Source organism: Cryptomeria japonica, chromosome 2 (genome assembly GCF_030272615.1).
Source record: "Cryptomeria japonica chromosome 2, Sugi_1.0, whole genome shotgun sequence".
Lineage (NCBI taxonomy): Eukaryota > Viridiplantae > Streptophyta > Pinopsida > Cupressales > Cupressaceae > Cryptomeria > Cryptomeria japonica.
In genome coordinates, this window is record NC_081406.1 from 564240538 (window position 1) to 564261048 (window position 20511).

The window sequence follows — 20511 nt, forward strand, 5'->3', positions numbered from 1 at the left end:
AGCTCGACACTCGGCAAGGTTGATTAAAGGGCTTCAACGAGTCTCGAATAGAGGGATAGTCCCTCACAAGTTGAAGAGTTGTCATAAGAGGAAGACCAACATAAAAGTTAGTGTCCAATCAAATGCAAACCCGATAATCAAAATTGAAGGTTGGCACGAGCGAATCAAAAGATAGGAAGCTTTGAGGCTCAAGCCTTATGATGTAAGGACAATAAAATCATGGCAAAAAGTACTTGTTTAGAGTAAACTTGAGATGAGTGACTGAAAATTCTATGTTAGCCTCAGGCATAGGGATTTTAAAGCGGCAGCAAATCAAATTGCATGAATACGAATGATCAAACTTTTTGAATTGACGGTTGGGAAGTATGAGGGGAGTTTAAAAGCATAAAGCCAAAAAGACAATTTGCATGTGCGAATAACTCATGATAGACTATTTTCGAACTCTCAAGTATTCTTATAAATTCAACAGTCTGCATTTCAACCAATGGAGATTATGGAGACTATTTTGCAAGGTTGTTTGAGATTAATTTTAGAGATGGGGAAAGCATCCATTGAACAAGACTGTGTGTTCATTACGTACAAATTTTGTGATACAAGGTGGAGATCATTCCATTGAGTTGTTTTATAACCAGGGGGTTTTAAAAATTTGCTAGATAACCAAGGGGGTCTTGAAAGGCCTTTCCAGTTGCAAGGAACCTTTCAAGGGTTATCCAATTCTTCCCCTTCACCACCAAATGACAACGAGGCAGTAGAAGAGGGGACAAGAGTGATAAGAGCATGAGGTGGATGGTTCAGATGCAGCATTTTGTTGATTCTAAGAGATTATGGAAGCTACTAACCCCCCTCTGATTAGAATACTACTCTTTGAGCTCCTCTTTCCACTTGAATGGCTTCCAGTCTAGAAGTATGAGCTCCTCCTTTAGTTTTGGGGATGCTCCACTTCTTTTGTTGTGGAACTCCTCTTCAAGGGTGTAGAGTTCCTCTTTTAATTGGAACGGTGTGAATCATGCCTCCACTGAGACATCTACAACGCGATGGTGGCACAACTCAAAATGGTTTATTCACAGCAACAAATATTCTCCACCAGAATAATTTTGGACGCACATGATCTTTTTGTTTTGTTTGTACCGGTAAAAATTTCCTTTTTCCATGAATGGTTAAATGATATGTCAAAAGGGAGGATAGCCAAATGTAAACAACCTGTAGGTTGTGCATTCCTTGTTTTCTATAAAAGGAATACCAAGGCTGTAATTAAGGATTCTGAAATTTTTGCATCTTTGGGGTGGGTAATCGTAATCGTTTGTTAATTTAGGGTTATGGAGTAGCACTGCAAAGAAAAGAGACAGTACTCATATATTGCAAACATCATTTAGTAATGAAATAATATTTCCAATTATTACATATTTTGTCTCCTATGTATTTTTTTGAATTCATGTAGGCTAATATATTAAGGATGTATTAGTTTACCGTGATATTTTCTACCATCGTGTAATTTGGCTTATGGGTATCCTTCAAGGAAGGAATTAAATTATGTGTGCAAGTTACAATGGATTTATGGAAGGTTTACAAGATTAACAAGAATGGGAGTGTAATAGATTAATGGAATCATGTTAATGGCAGGCATTAACATAATGCAGGTTCCCTAATTTGAATTGTTTTATAGGCGTGGGTGTGTTTGTATTTCTTTTTGGTATGACTTTGTTCCCAAAGGTAGGCACTAGACTGCGATTTATCCCAAAGATATCTCAAGGTCTTTTCAATTAATCAAAATCTTTTTCCTCTCTCTTTTCTCTCTCTATGCATCCTTGAGCACTGCATATGTTTTAAATGAGTACTTGATGTTCTCTTGCATCCTTGAGCAATTTCTCAGTCGAATTTAATGGTAACAGGATTAGGGATATATGTAAATTATATACATAAAGGATCCATTGCACTACTGAGAAGTATCTAACATATTGTTGAATGGGAATACCCTCCTGAGTTAGGTAGAGCTTGAAGTGAAGAAGGCTTCGCCAAGACCTTGTCTCTATTAAATTTTCTTGTCCTTGACCTATTGATAGCACAAATCAATGTTGAAGGTCCTTTCTCTGACACAAAGCATAATGAAAGTCCCTAGCATTAAGGGGAGCAAGAAAAATCACCAACACAAGATACATCCATATTAAATAAAATGATCTTTAACTGATAAATTATCAAATAGAACCTTTGACATTGATTGAGAAATAATTTTCAAATATATAATGCAATTTATTATACTTCTTTTTAAAATATAAAATTAAGTGTCAATCTATTATAAATGAAAAATAATGTTCAAAATTATATGTAAAATAAAATTTCAATATCAAAACATGCATCCTACATCTATCATCTCTTCAATTCCTAAACATACAACTATGTCGAATCAACGCTAAAAGATACGGAAATATATTCATTCATATGACTGGTTTCTTATCAATTATAAAAAGTCAAAACACTAATTCTACATATTATCCACACATAAAACATCTCGATATCCTGTGTGCTCTGAATGAAGACTGAAAACATCCCAAATTCCTGCATGATCTGAATGAGGATTGTAGTAAGAACAAGATTTTTAAAATCAACAGTCAAACATCAATTTTTTTATGAATGATGTTACAAAGTAATCAACGTACAGTTGGCCTTAATCAGCAGTCAAACATCACTTTTTTGATGAATGATGTTATAAACTAATCAACGGCCGGTTGGCCTTACGTTTGGTTTGCTTAACTCATAAATCTCTCTCTTAACCCTACCAAACTTTCATACATTTCTCAATTGAATATTCTATTTTTCACAATTTACATTAACCTTTGTTCCTCACAGTTTCAGGCATGTCATTATCAAAAGCGGCTATTCAGTCATATATTTAGTAAGTTATGTAAGAAAAATAATATACATCAGAAAAAAGGTGACTATCCAGTCATATATTTAGCAAATTGTGGACGAGAAAAAAGGTACACCAGGCCCCCACGGATTAGAGTAGTTGATCTTAAGTCTCGGGTTTGCTCCCTGGAATCTTGGGTTCAACTCTCTCTGCTGAAGTTATTCTGCCACGGACACTTGGGAGCGGTGCTGATGGTACTATAGAACTATACAGCCTTTCAACCATGAATCCAGAGGACTGGGCATAAATTTCAACCATGAATCCAGTTAACTGGGCATAAATTCAACCATGAGTCCGGTGTACTGGCATAAACCAGCTGACAGGACAATACCTCAAACATTGACTCGATATTAATGACATCAAGAATATTCACTGATAAAGTTAAATGAAGCATTAAAATATCATGTAACCTATTGGTAAAATGATAATAAAGAGTTACGGATGAAATGATAATAAAGAGCTCCAAATGAGAAAATTGATTATAATGATCTAAAAATGTGAAGCATATCTATAAAAATATTGTACAATCTATAGTAACATTGCACTCCAAAAACTTTTTAATAACCTCCAATAATTAAAAGACCTGTCTCATTGACGATTATCTAGAAAATAGGTGTCAAATGGTAGGACAACGAAATATGTGTTATTGTGCAATCTATAGCACCCTTGCACTCCAAAAACATTTTAATTATCTTCAGTAATTAAAAGACCTGTCTCATTTTGCATGCAATTAGTCAAATATATATATCTCTCATGTAATTAGTCAAATATATATATGTCTCATGCAATTAGTCAAATATATACATCATTTTCATACCAACAAATAAATGAAATATTTTAAGAACATTCGAGAAGTCAAAGCAGTTTAGGGAACCCAACAAAAAGAGGGCTCCAACAAAAAGAGGGCTCAAACCTTCTCTCTAGAGATGAGACTGAATTTTGATCAAGAAATTTAATGGTTTGTACAGCTTTATTTCTTCAAACAATGTGGTGTACTCAAGTGAAAAGTGAAAGAGACCATCCAAGACAACTCAGGTGAATAAAATAATCAAAACAACATAGAAATATTAGAAAAAAAAACAATCCAAGCTTTGGAGTACGGAGTTGACATATTTTTAATCTTCTTTCAAATTCTATTTTGAATTGAACTTTTTGTTGGACTAAGATATTTTAAACCTTCTCTCAAATTCTATTTTGAATTAAAAAAAATTATTTAAGGGTGATCGAAAGAGCCTAAAACTTTTTTATAAAGATATGATCACATATACCAGTGAAGCACTAAAATGACCACACGGCATTGGCTCATCTTACTTTTTCAGTTGGTGCACTCAACTCAGGACTCCAAATCTTTCATTTCTACATATTAAATTTTAAAACATAATGAAAATTTAAAAAACAAAAAATAAAAGGCTTCCCTTCTATTGTACTTCTACATAAACTCTCTTAGATAAAAGCAAAATCTTCAAACATTTCTGAAAGTCTTCTGTAAATTTCAATTCGTGAGTTATGAAATATTTCCTCATGGATTAAAATTGTTATCTAGAACATCAACTCAAATATATACAATTTTTTACCCCATTAATTAAATTCTGATTTATACTTTTAAAATGCAAGTGGATACTGTATTTTTGCCAATTCATTACGACATAAATAAAACGATGCATTATAACACAATTTAGCAAGCATGGAAAAAAAATCACCCAGTAGAGTCTTACAGTTAAATACCACGTGCGAAGCTCGAAAAGAGTATGCACAAAGAACCCATAAAGTAACTCCAAAATAGTTTAAAGTCAAACTGTGACTGCGATCAAGGAATGATGAATGCTGCCATTGATGACAATGGAAATTTATAATATATAAAATATCAAACACTTATTGACGATCATACAGAGGAAATATTCATTTACATGTCAGGTTAAGCTGGGGCGACAGGAAAACTTCAAAAGCTGAATGTCATCCTGTGTTCCTAGATCCGAAAATATCAATTTCTTAATTCATAAACAATCAAGTGCAATAACAAAATTGAGAACAATACATTTACGTTGGTAATGCTCTAACAGTCGGAAGCACAAAGCATGATCCCCTAAATTCCGAGTAATAAGAGGGTTTAGAGAGTACATGTATATACGTACAGTAAAACGCACCAACCATGGTACTTAAGTCTAGTGATAAGAATACATGGATTTACAGACCACTCAAAATACACAGATTTACAAAACATTCAAAAACACCTACTATGCTCCCTTAGTTTAAGTAATAAGAATACATGGATTTACAGAGAATATAAGGATATATATGCTTCAGTCTCAATTAAATACATGGCTTTACTGAGAATATAAGGATATATATGCTTCAGTCTCAATTAAATACATGGCTTTGTAGGTATATAGAACATTTAAAAGCACCAACCATAGTTCCTTAATTCCAATAAAAAGAGCATGCAACAAGAAAACATATAAATATATGGCACTCAAATGCATCAACCATGATCCCTTGATTCCCAGTAATAAAAACATATGGACAATCATGGTCCCCTGAACCCTGAGAACCCATAGTCCCCTAAACCCTGATCCCTCCATTCCCAGTAATAAAAACAAATGGAAAATTATGCTCCCATATACGTAAGTGTACGAACCATGATCCATGGTTGCTTAATTTCAAATAAGGAATGTATATGTATATCACTCAAATGCACCAGTCATGATTCCTGGATTCCCATTAACAAATAAGAAACGATAACCATGGTCACTTAATTTGGAATAATATGAATGTATTGATGATAACCATTGTCCCTTAGTTTGGCATAACAAGAATATAGATAACAATGCTCTCTTGATTTCGAGTAAGAAGAATATTAATGTTTTAAGCAATATTAATGCGTCGATTTAGAGAGGATATAAGGATATATATACTCGGACAGTGAAAAGAACCAACCATGGTACTTAACCCTCAAGCAATAAGTATACATGGATAAAAGAACACTAGAAAGCACCAATTATGCTCCCTTAGTGTAAGTAATAAGAATACGTGGATTTACAGAGGATACAAGGATAAATATACTTCAGTCTCAATTAATAATACATGGATTCGTAGATATATGTATCAGTTAAAAAGAACCAACCATAGTCCCTTAGTTCCAATAGTAAGAGCATACAACAAGAATATATAACATTGAAATGCATCAACCATGGTCCCCTTATCCCTGATCCATTCATTTCCAGTAATAAAAACAAATGAACAATTATGCTCCCATGTACATAAACCCTGACCCCTTCATTCCCAGTAATAAAAACAAGTGAACAATTATGCTCCCATATACAAGAGTGTACCAACCATGATCCATGGTTTCCTTATTTTCAAATAAGAAATGTATATGTATATCACAGTGCACCAGTCATGATTTCCTTGATTCCCAATAATAAGAATCGATAACCATGGTCCCTTAGTTTGGAATAATAACAATAATGGATAACCATGGTCCCCTAGTTTGGAATAAGATATGGATAACCATGATCCCCTAGTTTGGAATAAGATATGGATAACCATGATCCCTTAGTTTGGAATAATAAGAAGATATGGATAACCATGGTCCCTTAATTTGGAATAAGGGAATATGGATAACCATGGTAACAAGAATATCTGGATAGATATATAATAATCAAATACCCCAATATAATAATCAAATACCCCAACCAGAAAAAAATAAAAATAAACCTAAACCTAAAAAATTGGGTACAAGATTAAGATTTTTTTATGTTTCTATAATTATCTTTCAGATTTTATTTTCACTAGTCCATTTTTACTATTAAATTAAACCACAAATAAATTCTTTTAATTTATATATGGGTTTAAATAAAAGTTCATAAACAATTGGGTACCATACAAAATTGAGAAGACTAAATTTACGTTGGCAAAGATTCGGAACGTCAAAAGCACCATCCATGGTCCCTTATTTTCGAGTAATAAGAATACATAGATTTGGAGATGTTCTGTTGCTTGCTTTAATCTGAAAAGTAAAAATCATTGCTCAAATACCTGATAAGATTGTGGTGAAAACCTCTTCACTCAAACCTCATGAAAAGATTAACTAGATTAACTAGATTTGGCAATCTTCTTTCAAATATATGCCTTCCTTTATATCATTGCCTATTCTGGTGTGTGGTAATAGAAAAAAACACTCCATTATTTGAGTCAAATGTGCCATCCAAAAAGAACTGCTTCAAATTATGCCATTGCTTGAGATACCATTTATAGGAACATTGTGCAATGCAAATCACGAACCAAAGAATTTTGAGTATTTAAAATTGCAGGAAAAGAAACAGATTCATGGGATACACTCCTGAACACACACGAGCTTCATATATATATTAAGATCTTTGCCCAACAAAGATTAACATGTTCCCCGAATCTTGCAGTCATGTGCATGTCTGCTGCAGTAATGACAACTTCATCTATAATTTCTCTCACGGGCAATTTCAAGCATATGTTTGACATGCCAGAAGATATAGACTAAGGAATTTCTACAGATCCAGAGTGCACTACAAGCAGCTATCTGTTTCTACAAGACAAGCAACTATCTGTTTCTGACGAAAAGCGAAAAGTAATCTTTTGTAACTTCACAATCAAGAGAGTTCTGTCAATTGCTTAACAACATCTGCAACAAAATAAAATCAGGTTAGTGATAAATAAAACTTTTAAAAACAAAAGCTTACCAGTCGAACAAGCACTTGAAAAGATGCTGAACCAACGTGATCATGCCTCGTGATAAAAACAACAATTTGAAATAAATTGCTAACCTTGAATTATACTCGACGTTGTTTGAAATTCCTGCCATAGACCTGGTGCCTTTGAAAGATCAAAATTCAGAACATTAGCAGCAAGAGAGACAGCACCAGCAGCAATATGGTGAGGCTTAAATTGAAGAGACAGAGAGCCCCGGAGCCTGCACAATTTTCAAGCCACATTTATTCATGTACTCCTACGTGATATGCTCTCTACAAACATCTAGATACATGGTACAACAAGAGGAAGTATTTGCACACTACTGATTTACCAGCACCTTTATCATTATAAGCAGAAGCATAAGAAACTACAAGTTGTTAAAAAAGCAAGGCGAATGAAAGCCAGAAATGAAGATTTCTCTGCTTGCTAAGAATTCACTAACCAAATTTTCCATTTAAGATTGGAATTCATCACCCACCTATGTGAAGAACTATGAATATGATCAGACAGCCAGATCTTCGTCCAGTTATCAAGTTCCAAGCCACATGTAACTAAGCAAACATCATGAAAAGTGAATCTAATTGTGCGACTGCTTTGGCTCTCCTCCATCAGCATCCTTTATTGTTCGCATGCCTCTGTTCTCCCAAACTGTAAGGTGCCGCCTTTCTCATATATTCAACGTGTCTTTCTATAAGTATTTTTCTTCAAATGTAGTACATTTTCTTTTTTATTAGTTCTTGCCGCTTGCATGTTTTCAAGAACCTTTTTTCTTTCTAACAATATCTAATAATTTTGAATGAAGTTTTTCAAGTCATCGGTAGGCCTTTGAAGTGGTTTATTTATCCACAAGATAAGGTTTTGCATTTGGAGAAATTTTGGCCAATAGTTTTTGTAATAACTTCAAAATACAAAGGAAAAAAGTTCAAGAATCAATGGGAAACTGCTTAAAGTGATCCTGAGATTATGGCCATTCATGAAGCGCTTCTTAGATGACACATGAAGGTTAATTAGGGTCTTTAAATAGTTGTGAGCGCACCAAGTTTCTTTAGTCCTTCCTATGCAGCATCCTAATGTCCCTACCACATGATTAGCCTTGATTCCTCTGTTGATGTTCGCATTAAGTGGATCTCTCTTGCAAGTGATATGCCTTGTTAGGATATAAATACTCTCCACAATCTAATTTGTTCTCACAAGATAAAACCAAAAGAATTTGAATAGAACGCTAACCAAATTAATTTATCACATAGGAGAGATTGATAGCTTAATCTATATGACGGTAGAAAAAGAAGACAGACACGAGGAAAACGTTTTAAATTCATACAAAATCAATGTGATAAAAGACAACAGACGTAACAACTAAAATTCTTAGAGAGGGAAAGCATGATGAGGAAACAAAAATGGAACTATTGATTTTATTGCACGAAAGAGTTCAAAGAAACCAAGATAAACAGCAAACCAATATGCACCCAATACAGTATTGCCATCATTTTTCCATAAACATGACAAGGTACCATAGAAAACATTAAAAAAGGGCAAAATCACGGCCATTTGGAAAAACATAGAATGAAAAAAATTGTACTAAAGTCCGATTAAAAAACAAAAAGATTAATGACTCAACTGTACATTGTGTTACAATAGAAAAGTACTAGGGTAAAAAATCATGGGTTATGAAAAGTCACTAAGCATTAAAATTGTCAACATGTCAAGAAGGGTAATTCAAAAGCATTCAAATACCAGGACGAGTACAAATAACTATGTGACGCGGGACCACTCAATGAAGCATAGTTCTCGTGAAGATAGAGGTAAGAAATGAATCTAGGAGACCAGCAATGTCAAGTCTGTAACAAAGTTCAGGCCAAGAGAAACAACAAACATCATCATCTATAAATGCAAAAAATCCACTGCAGGATGCGAAAACTAGACCAATTAAACAATTGAAGCTCCCAATAGGTAAGTATCAATGTTTATTACTTAATACTTAGTCATTTTCCCTCAGTGGCAAAGTTTATCACGGAATCATGCATAAGTCAACTGACACTCGCAAAGACAACATTAATGAAAGTTCACCATACTTAGCAGCCAACAATTCAGTAAAGAAAATTATCCGCATTAAGGGGCGAAAGAACGTGGAAACAAAATATGCAAGGAACTTGAACAGAAGTTTCAATCTCCGCTACTTTCCGAGTGTATTTTTACTTGGCAACAATGAAGCATCTATGTATTAAGTGCATCTATACTGACTAAAAAACAATTATCCAGCACAAGATATAATGTTCCAGCTCTTACACAACTAGTAAAATGAGACAAGTGCCAAGTAGAAGTAATGTAAAGACCTTATGCTCAACTAGAGCGGATCATAAGTACTTTACAAACCATGATAGAAACAATCACATTAAGGGCAAAATGAAGCTTCTGTTATTCATATTATCCTGGCTTCAGAACAAACTCTTAAACCAAGGTTTCCCGGAAGGAGCACAAACAAATCGTTCTCATAAAGCTTCACAACCCTCAAGAATCATGAATCCAAAGTTAAAAACAAGCATATTAGATTCCCAACAAAAGTCAAACTTGCCTATAAACAAAATAAAAAATGATAATTACAAAAATCAATATGACCCTTTGCGATGATGTAATTTCACAATCACCGTTTTAGCTTGCAGCTAAAACTAATAAGATAAGCCACATGCGATAAACTTAAATAATTGGTGTTTCCTCCAGATCTAGCTTATACCCCAGGTCGATAAGATGGCAAACCGTTAGCTCTACCATAGCAAAGTCATAATGCAATAAACTTAAATAATTGATTTTTCCTGCAGATCTAACTTATACCTCATTGCCAGCTCAATAAGATGGCAAGCCATTAGCTCTACCATAGCAAGCAATATCCGCATTCTTTCGCCCTTTCCAAGTCTTATGTACAAATTGCATTACCTATCTTAAAAGTGGATAAAAGGTTTGATATAAGTGCTTTAGTGTGTCCCATGGCAGACGTATTACTATGATCAGCAAGGTTGAAAGAGGGCTTCTCCGTGGAAGGCACTTGATTTTCAAAAATCATGCTTTCTAAAATCATTTTAGTTATTTTATAGTGATGTGAGAAATCCATCATTATCAAGCCAGATACTTTGATTTCTGAAACATTTAAACCAAGCCATAGGGCCCATCAAGGTACCTAGTTTTCACTGGTTGTGGTTTACCTCTGAAAATTGTAATACAAATTATGACATGTCCTTCAGGTTCACCTAAGGAAGACCTGTGACTCTGTAGACTAAAGACAAATATATTTTAATTCTAGGCATTAGACTCTATTTCAATTCGTATGGTAATAGATAATAGATACTTACCTGTTCAAGATCCTGAGTTGCATCAATCCTAATGCTTTTCCCAGTGTCGCTTTGGGCCTCAGATACAGAATAACCAGCAAAGCTACTTAATACCTCTCATGACCATGAATCATGCAGATGTTATCATGCAAAAAAAATGCAAGCCAAGGGTTAGAATAATAATAGATGATGAAGTTGGAAGACAAAATTACCTTCAGCTTTGGCTTGGTAATGACCAATGTGAAAATAGCATCTAATGTCTTCTATTAATTTTTCAAGACTATCAAACCCCATACTAAAGTCCACACTGTGATGTCTTCTTTGCTACAAAACATATTTCCTCTCATGCATCCATCCTTCCAGCCATACTCAGAGATGTGATTGTGAAATTAATAGAATTAAAATTTGGAGTACATGACAACTTTCATGCTTGCAATGAAATACAGGGGGAACTGTAGAAGCTCGGGATACTAACAGAGGAAATTTATTCCATTCCATCTTCTGATGTTTGCTTACTGTGCAAGATACTCTATTCTGTGTCTATCATCCCAGCCATATTTGAAATGTGCTGGGGAGCTGAAATATGCAGATTATTTCTGGTATTCTCCAGTCCATTTTCTACCCCGTTTGCTGTGCAACGTACTTCCTTATCTGTGTAGATTTTTTTCAATTATATTTGAGAATGTTTTGAGGAGTTCACCAGTATAAAACTCCCAAGCTCATGACCTTCACTGGGAAAGTACTAATAAAGCTCCCTTTGCATAACGTTTTCATGATATGAGATTTCTATTATACATAATTGTTTCCAAACCTCTCCAGCAATAACTCTGTCAGAACTAGAACATTAAAAAGATGTACTGAAAGGCAGATTGGCCCATCATTCCAAACACATTTACCAAAATTGTGGCACTATAGAGTTAACTATACCTGAAATCTAGATCATGGGTGCAACCATCTCAAGCATCCAGAACGCATGATCCATGAGAAGCATTTTGATTTTGTGACTAAAAAACTAAAGCACCTTGGAACTTTTCATAAAACTAATCAGATTAAAAACAAACTAACCTCCTTAGTGTGATGGCTCATGTCCGCTAAAATAATATTTATTAATGGTAGGGAACAACAAGAATACCAACCTCAACACCTTGTTAGCAAAAGAATGCCCAACATGTTTAGTGTAGTTTACCTGTGAATGTCTATATTCAAAATATAGATGTGGAAATGGGATCAATATTGATCCCGAGTTGTCTTATTAATCACATGCCATGTGAAAATAGAAGTGAGTACTTGTCGGAATATGTGATAGAAAAAGAAAAAGCTCCCACATTTTGGGTCTCTCTACTGGACCCATCATCAAGTAAAGGATTGATGAAAACATTAGAAACTAATCAACCTAAGAAATTGATTCCGGAAGACCATTGCAATTTGATATATTGCAAACAAGCCACTCTAAAATTGAAAACACTTATTGAATATTCGCTAGGATTAAAGAGGATTAACTTGAACATAGTATGGGAAAAGGGGAAAAAGATTTCTCACACAAATCAATAAAGAATGGAAAATATAGGACCCAAACTCAATATCAAAATACAAAAAAATGACTTGTCCAGCCTTTCCGTGGGAAATAGACATGGGTAGTTTTCAACTATTGATAAATAAACGAGCAAGGCCAATCAAAAGGTAATCAAAGGACTAATATCAGTACAATATGTGACCAAATAACTTTTTAAAGAACGTGTACTGGCAAAATAAAACATAACCTTCATAAAATAAAAGATGGCTCCCAATTAAGCTTCTTCAGAAAATGGATTAGCAGAATAATCATTTCCTGAAGATTTAAGTTTCTTCAGCAAATCGATTAGCAAAAAAATCACTTCCTGAAGATCAATGTCATATCAGGCAGATTTACAGGTGTTGTCCATTCTAAATATTTCTTCTTTAAGATATACCAAAATATGAGGATTTCTAGTCCCCTTAATTATCCCCCAAATACAGCTCAAAAAAGCCATTCAAATGAAAATGCAGATGGTGTCTCTAAATTCAACTGTTGAAGACATGCCATCTAAGAAAATTAGACGTGGCACCTTGAAGACTAAAGCTAGCATTTATTAAGTAGTAAAAATGCAAGAAAAGGTAAATCCACTATAAATTCTTCCCTAAGACTATTAATACTAAGGCAGAGCAAGACAACGTTATGCAGAATGGAAACAAATGACTGCTTTGAGGAAGTTAGATGTGGACAAGCACTAACTTGAGGATATTGATCACGCACAAATACCTATACATAAAAGCAAAAAATATGCCCCAGACCCCCAAACATATAACCATATAGTAATTTAGCAATGTTGGTGGATATAGGACTTATGCTTAAGAGAAATCAATGCACTTAAGGGGATAATGCAAGCCTTGAAAAGATCTTTTCAATCTCCAATAAAAAAAGTAAAAATATAGAAACCCGCAGCCATGGGGGGTATAACCTTTAACATTAGTATCTACAATCCAGCGGCCAAAACCTGCATTGTTGACCATATTAAGTATGCATTGCACAAATATTTATTAGTCTCAGCTAACACAGGTCACATGAGCCCCTCTTAACTCCTCTGTAATGTTCAAATTGCAATGTAAGAACATCATTGTAACGAACTCCGAATTGAATGTTTGGAGAATAAATGCATTCGCCAGCTAAGTAATAGCTACTTTCGATCTGCTAACTCTTGAGAAAGCCTGCAATTGGACTGCCATCCAACAATAGAAGACTCAGAGACAAATTTACTTAAAATAAGAGGAAATAAATTTTACAAAAAAGCCTACAGGCTATAGCATGCAGAGAAAATAAAGACAATAAACACTCATTCATAATTTGATTAAAAACAACCAATACTGAAGAATATACAAACAAATTACATAAATATTTTTTTCATGTATAAGCATTGTTAAATGTGTCCATTAAAGATGATTGCTAGTGATCTCGCTCCAGTGGCCACAGAGAAGCCATAAGACATGATTCCAACAAAGACCAGCTTAACAGGCCTCAATTGGGCTTCAAAACCAATGCAAGAGTAAAATAAACCAATAAATGCCTTTTTCAAATATTGTTGAGCCTCAATGTGACAGCAAACCTTATAAAATGAAGCTTCCGAGTGGTATATAATTGTTATTATCAATAGCTCAGTTTACTATTTCCCATTTTCCTTCTGGTATTTTTATCTTGTTCAATCACGATCAAGGTCCATTTTGCTGATAGTTTGGCGATTTTGCATCCTCTTATGTTTCTCATGATCAGCATTTAATCTCACAACGGAAGAATTCCTCCATTATCGGTCGGAAATCTCCAAACTCTGCAAATCTGAGAGGATTTCTACCATATGCTTCGTTAATTTAAATTATAGATCTTCCAAATAAGCAATCTTGCTTACATATATAATCACTTGAACTGCATACAATTCAAATTCACAAAGTCCATAGATGATCTGTCAAATAAAGAGATATCCAGTAGACATCCTTACACATCTTAATTGCTTCAACTAAAAAGTTTTCCTTTCATAAGTTACTTTAGAAAGCAGCCTCTGCTTTGTCTCCACGAGTCTAACTGAAATCTTCAAACTCTCCAATCTGATCGAGACTGATATAACCCACTTTAAATGACAACACTCTTCAGTAGTCTTTATCACATTGTCGAACACCCAACAAGAGCAATACTACATAGGAGGTTACTTAAGTTTCGTACATTTCAAATGCACAGAAACCCTTGCATATTCTCTTGAATAATTGGATCTTATCGGTAAAATGGATACTCTGCTCATATATATATGCCTACATGCTTATTACTATTTACTATTTAGTCGTATTAAATATCAGATAATTAGCATAATGAAGTCCCTTTTACACAAAACCCAAAAATGTTGAAGGTCGTCTTATCAGCATATGATCATGTTTGGGATTGCAGGTCCTTAAATGCATTGGCCATGTATATGAATATGTACACTTGAGCAATCAAGAGGTACAAGAGAACTGATAGGACTAGCTTTATCATGCACATAAACTATGGCTTCTCTCCAACTACTTAATCCACATATTACATAAAGTCGGAAGGGAAAAAGAAATCAAGATTATACAAAGTTGCACTGTAAAGAAGACAACGAGTACACAAAGGATTAACTGCACATTGCCTCCTCTCAAGCAGCACAAGGGCATTAATTATCAAAAATAATTGCATCTAGATAAATTATCCCCAATAAATTATGTCTTTACATTTCCCTGACTCCCAACAACCAAAGTGTCCATTTTATTTGTATTGTACTAAGAGAGCTCAACTTTACTAAGACAAGCCTGTCCCCACATGAACCAATTATGAGCACATGAATAAACAGGAATTTCTGAAATTTCTGGTTACTGCACATAACTCTTTGTTACGCTTACTTGCAAGTGAAAGCCTTAGAGCATATCGAAAAAGGCAAGGGTAGTAATTCCATGATAAGTAAACAAAAAAAATTAAAAGAATCATTAATTAGCATGCATACCCCTCATTAATGAAATTCCATGCCAAATTTAGTAATGTTGTATGAGCAAGTCCAATCTTGCTCAGAACTGACATTAGAGGTCTATATGGATGTTGTACTGTGAGCTCGAAATCCAATGCAGTCAACAACATATGTTCAGCCTCAAGAACAAGTTGCTTGTATTGTTCAAACCAATCCTGCAAGAAGGTTCAGAAAACACGTTCAGCTTCCAGACTGGTGTTCAAGTATAACCAAATTCTATAATATGCAAAAGAGCACATCAACTCCAAAGCAAACTTCAAATTTATAATATAAAGATAATTTAATTCATTGCATTGCTTCCTTTGAAAGAAGCCTCGTGTCTCATCCATAATTTTTTTATTCATGGATTGGACACAATCTAATTCAATATTGAACAAGATAAATCACAATAGATAGAGGAGAAGCTTACCTTTGGAAGTCGATAATTGAAACTTGCCAGATCCTGTTCATGATAAATTTGATACGACATTACAAGAACATTGTTGAGAGGACGAGGAGTCTCTTCTGACTTTGCCGCTAAAAAAATGGCAGCTGTTGCAATTAACTGTAACAAACCAATGAATCAAATTAGGTGGCATTCAAATTGTGCAGTAAGCATTGAATTAATTGTAGCATGTTTACAAATTACACAGACACAGTCATGTGCACTGAAGAATTCTGAAACATAAAAATTCCATAGCAACATCTCCAGAGATAGTAGGGAAGCAAGAATTCTGAAACATAAAAATTCCATAGCAACATCTCCAGAGATAGTAGGTAAGCAAATTTTTGCTTCCCTAGTCTCTATTGAAAATCTAACCTTTATTTTTCAAACAAAGAGAAGCATGTACCATCTCTACAAAAGAATGGGATGTCTCAGTGATCTAATGTCTTGTTTCTTTTCAAACAAGGTTTGCTTACATCCATTAATCTCATCAAGAAAGTTTTAGTAAATGCTTCACGGATTGATAATGACAAATTAGTAGTGGCTGGCACAATGCTGCCAATTGGACACATGATTGAGATTAGGCCTTCAAAAGGAGATCCTAGATGAGAATTAGTGTCCAGTTGTTCTTTAAATATTAAAAAATCAAAACCAGAACTTTGGAGGATTTGGCCTCTTGTTATCGATTTTTGTTACTACTTTCTTCTTTACCATTGCAGGTCTGGCTTCATAGTATTTTAAAAGCAACTTTTGGAGATTGGGAATACCAGCAGCGCTTACCCTAATGACCTCAAACCTCATAAAATATGCCTCAATTTTATACAAAAAATCCTATTGAATTGCCAAGTTCTATTTGCTACAAAAGCCTTTGTCAAATAGAAACACGCTCAGAAGATGGGTCCTGTAATAACCTTCTTTCGGGCTAGCTCGGATGACTCTTTATTCTTCATCTGGTTCATCGTCTAAGCCACTTAATAGGATTACTTAGCTTCCTCATCAAAAAGGCACGTGAAGGAAGAATAGAAAATCAGAGAGGCTGTCTGTTTAAGTACATGGGCAATCTTAGATTAATAATAATTTGTCAACATTCAGGGATTAAAAAACTGGTGAGGTTCCTTATAGAAAATCAGAGAGGCTGTCTTTTTAGGTGCATGGGCAATCTTTGATTAATACTAATTTGTCAACATTCAGGGAAAAAAAAAACTGGTGAGGTTCCTTCCTGATTTCTTGATATTCTAATAACCTCTGTTTTCTCTACCGACTTGCCGATTTCATCAATTCTCCTGGTTTCTGATAGTTTCTATCCTGCCCCGAAAAAAGCACATGCTTAAGGCACTTTTTTCCACATATCACTCACCTTAAATTTTAAAATATGGAGAGCTCTTTATGCCAAAAGCCAAAAGGAAAAAGGAAAATAATGAATCACTACGTGGTTAAATCTGACTATATCAGTTTAAAGTTACATTTCCAATTCTAGAAAAGGAAAAATACCAATAGAAATTGTCATTGATGACTACGTGCAAAAAGAAATATCAGACAGATGACAATGAGAAAATCCATAGTTAAGTATTTAAGGCCTACAACAATCAGATAGCAACCTCCAAATAATGTCTGGCCAAATGATTGCAGGGAAAACAGAACGACACTTTGCATCAAAATATTACTCACAAATCTGTCATGGGAAGCATGTGATCGCCGAAAGAAAAATCGGTGGCAAAGCACAATTGCAGTTGCAATTGTTGTCTGTGGCCTGCAAGATGGATGCAAGTTAGCGAAGCCTCAAGAAAATACAAAGCAAGATTTTAGCATCTGATCCTATCTATCTAAGAAAACGCTAGATCTACATAAACCATCTGTTAGAGACGGATCCTGTAAACCAAACCCATGAGAGAAGATATCCTGAGAAAGATGTTATCCTTTTACAAGAGATAATAATGTGTAAGAATTATTCAGAAATCAAACTGGAAAGGCTAAGCCTACACCAATACAATCAGAAAGATCATATAGAGAAGACCAATGGACTGATATCATGTTATTGGCACCAGACATTTATAAAGAAATATATTGCAAATATTAATAGAAAGATTAATAAAAATATTCTTGAAAATTCGTAAAAAATCAACTCTATCGCGCACTAGAATACTATTAAAACTATTCTTGATAATTCAGATAAACAAATCTATCACATACTACAATAGTACAAAAACAACCTTGAATCAGTTTTTGAATGTTACACATTTCAGGTACTCTATAAAATTATTACGGTTCAGACAAAAATCTACAAGAAAATAAAAGCTGCTAATCAGATGAAGATATACGCAGCATGTTTGCTCCCATACATACCTAAAATCAAACTCCATAAGTGTTCATCAAAAGTTCGAAACCATAAACAAAGTAACTAGGCATAGAAGGACCATAGACACATCGAAAGTTCGAAACCATAAACAAAGTAACTAGGCATAGAAGGACCATAGACAGTTAGGACCTTAAATTATCACTGAACCAACCCAGAAAACATAACAGTGCAAACATAACGACAAGGCAGCAACAGATACATAAGCAGCAACAGATACATAAGTTATTCACCACTCACATAAGCAATGGCCAATCTTGATTAAAAAAGGTCATATGAACAGTAGTGGAAAAAGGAAAAATTATCAACTGGAGAATCAATCCACCCTCTAGAAAAGCCCAAACCTATGAAGAGTCGGAGCCTTGGTAAAGAGCCCCGCAGTTTCAATGGGAAGATCCTCGGTAATAGTGCCAGGCAGAAAAACAAAAAACCATGGTAATGAAGTTCAAAGCAACAAACTTGACTACAAAAATACTATGATTACTAAAGTGAGCCATATTAATCGGCAGTAAGATACCAAAGTTAAAATATACGATATTAGGACTGGAAATTGGGATAAAAATGAAAGACCCTAATTGACAAAAACATATAAAGTATTTAGCAAATAAAAGACAACGGTCCAAAAGTAATGTGTGCACAAGTCTAAAACACCTTCAAACAAAAACATATCGTATTTCAAAATCTTTGCAAAAAGACAATCTATTCAAGGATGGTTTCTCCCATAATCAATGCGCAAATGGGCAGCCTACAAAATCTTGTCCGATAAATATAGAGCAGAATATTAAGATTTAATTATTTGCAGTTATTAAGAGATTCTGCCTGCGATTAGATTTAAATCCGAGATCTAACCATTGTCAACCGGTGAGTACACAATGCCAAGAAATTTCTTGTCAATAAATCTTTGCACTCAGCCATCTTAAGGGAGGGGAAAATGTTCTGGAGCCTGTCCCTCACCAGGCCAGAACAAAAATATGCATATACGAATCAATGATACTCAACAACCTGCAGCCTGAATTATCGAACAAGAAATAGATGCCCAAACACCTTAAAAGTCAAAATTTCTGGGCTATTTCTGGAGCCCCGATAATCACCACCTTGATATTATACAAAAGCAAATTTCTTTTTGAAGGTCAACAAAAGATCACCCATAATCAACATTCTATCCAAACGGACCAGAAATAGGGTTCTATATAGACCTTAAAATAATTTCGAGTGTCATACTGTAGTTCCTAGCATGATCTTTACAATCACTCAAATCCTGACCTAGGGATCCAATTAGGCCATTAAATTAATAGAAAAATACAAAATTTAGGCCAAAAAAATCCAGACTTCATTCGTATACTACCAAAAGGTAAAATGAAAATTTCAAGAAAAAATTGCCCTGACCAATTGCCCTGACCGTTGATAGATAATTTAAGTACAAAATATGATAAAAAGCTTATTTCTTTTTATTAGTTCAAGAACATAAAATCCCAAAAAATAAAATTTAAAAAGAAGGATTTTCTTAGGTTAAAAACAGAAATGCTTACAGCTGCAAGCGCGCTCCCAATGTTTGAAGAAAAGCCACATATGAGCATCTGAGAAACGTCTCCTTTTGCAGATCAATCCCATCTCTTCTTGAAGGTGACAATCTCTCAATGGCCTCCCTTGTATAATAACAATCAGGATCAGATCCTTCGCTACAACTAGTCCCCTCTTCACCAACCCTAAACCTATTATTATTATTATCAGTATCTTCTTTCAAAGAAGGCATACAGAGGTTTTCATCCTCTGTTCTCCGTACAAAAGGAAGAACAGGATAGGAGTTAGGAAAATAGGTATCTCTTCTTCTCTTGTGAGGAGGCCCATTACTACCCACAACCTCAAATCTCCTGCCAAAAAGATCAGCCCTATTATAGACGTTGCCTTCAAACCAAGGACCCCTTACAGAATACGAATTCTGGATCTGGGCCATGGCAGACAATTGCAAAAACAAAACCCAATTCAGAGATCAGATTAACTCAGACCAGAACAGATTCAAGCCCAATTCTGTGACAATCAACCAGGATAACGGACAAAAAATAATCCAAGGGGGACACAACCATAACGTGCCTATCTGTTTTGGTTACTTATATAGCAGAAAACCATTTTTTTACAATTATTTATAGAAAACGCATCCTCCATGCGGCAATTCTTGAAATGGGTTAGGGTGCGTGTAAGTTTCTAATGCTTTCCCTCATGGATTTGAAGTCTAGTCAACATAT

General features: G+C 34.6%; 1 protein-coding gene across 2 annotated transcripts; it reads right to left on the reverse strand.

Moving 5' to 3' along the window:
- Window positions 1–7103: 7103 nt before the first annotated feature.
- LOC131051499 (cyclin-T1-3) lies at window positions 7104–20491 on the reverse strand. 2 transcript variants are annotated; one of them, XM_057986057.2, is made up of 6 exons: window positions 19798–20491; window positions 17584–17665; window positions 15901–16035; window positions 15471–15646; window positions 7702–7847; window positions 7104–7559 (listed from the first exon to the last, which is right to left on the reverse strand). In XM_057986057.2, exons 1-6 carry the CDS (start codon window positions 20220–20222, stop codon window positions 7528–7530), a joined length of 996 nt encoding a protein of 331 aa, XP_057842040.1. In that variant the 5' UTR covers window positions 20223–20491; the 3' UTR covers window positions 7104–7527. The 2 variants fall into 2 exon arrangements, with proteins under 2 accessions (XP_057842040.1, XP_057842041.1); XM_057986058.2 differs by lacking the exons at window positions 7104–7559; window positions 7702–7847 and adding an exon at window positions 13382–13685 and having other exon boundaries at window positions 19798–20475.
- Between the last annotated feature and the right edge of the window lie 20 nt (window positions 20492–20511).

What these genes read in the sequence shown, in the direction of transcription:
- LOC131051499 (XM_057986057.2), bottom strand. Translation starts at nt 20,222, where the DNA reads ATGGCCCAGATCCAGAATTCGTATTCTGTAAGGGGTCCTTGGTTTGAA. An exon ending in ATGCTTCCCATGACAGATTT is followed by an intron (nt 16,036 to 17,583) that starts GTGAGTAATATT and finishes GGTTTGTTACAG; the next exon opens with TTAATTGCAACAGCTGCCAT. An exon ending in TGGAATTTCATTAATGAGGG is followed by an intron (nt 7,848 to 15,470) that starts GTATGCATGCTA and finishes AAAATTGTGCAG; the next exon opens with GCTCCGGGGCTCTCTGTCTC.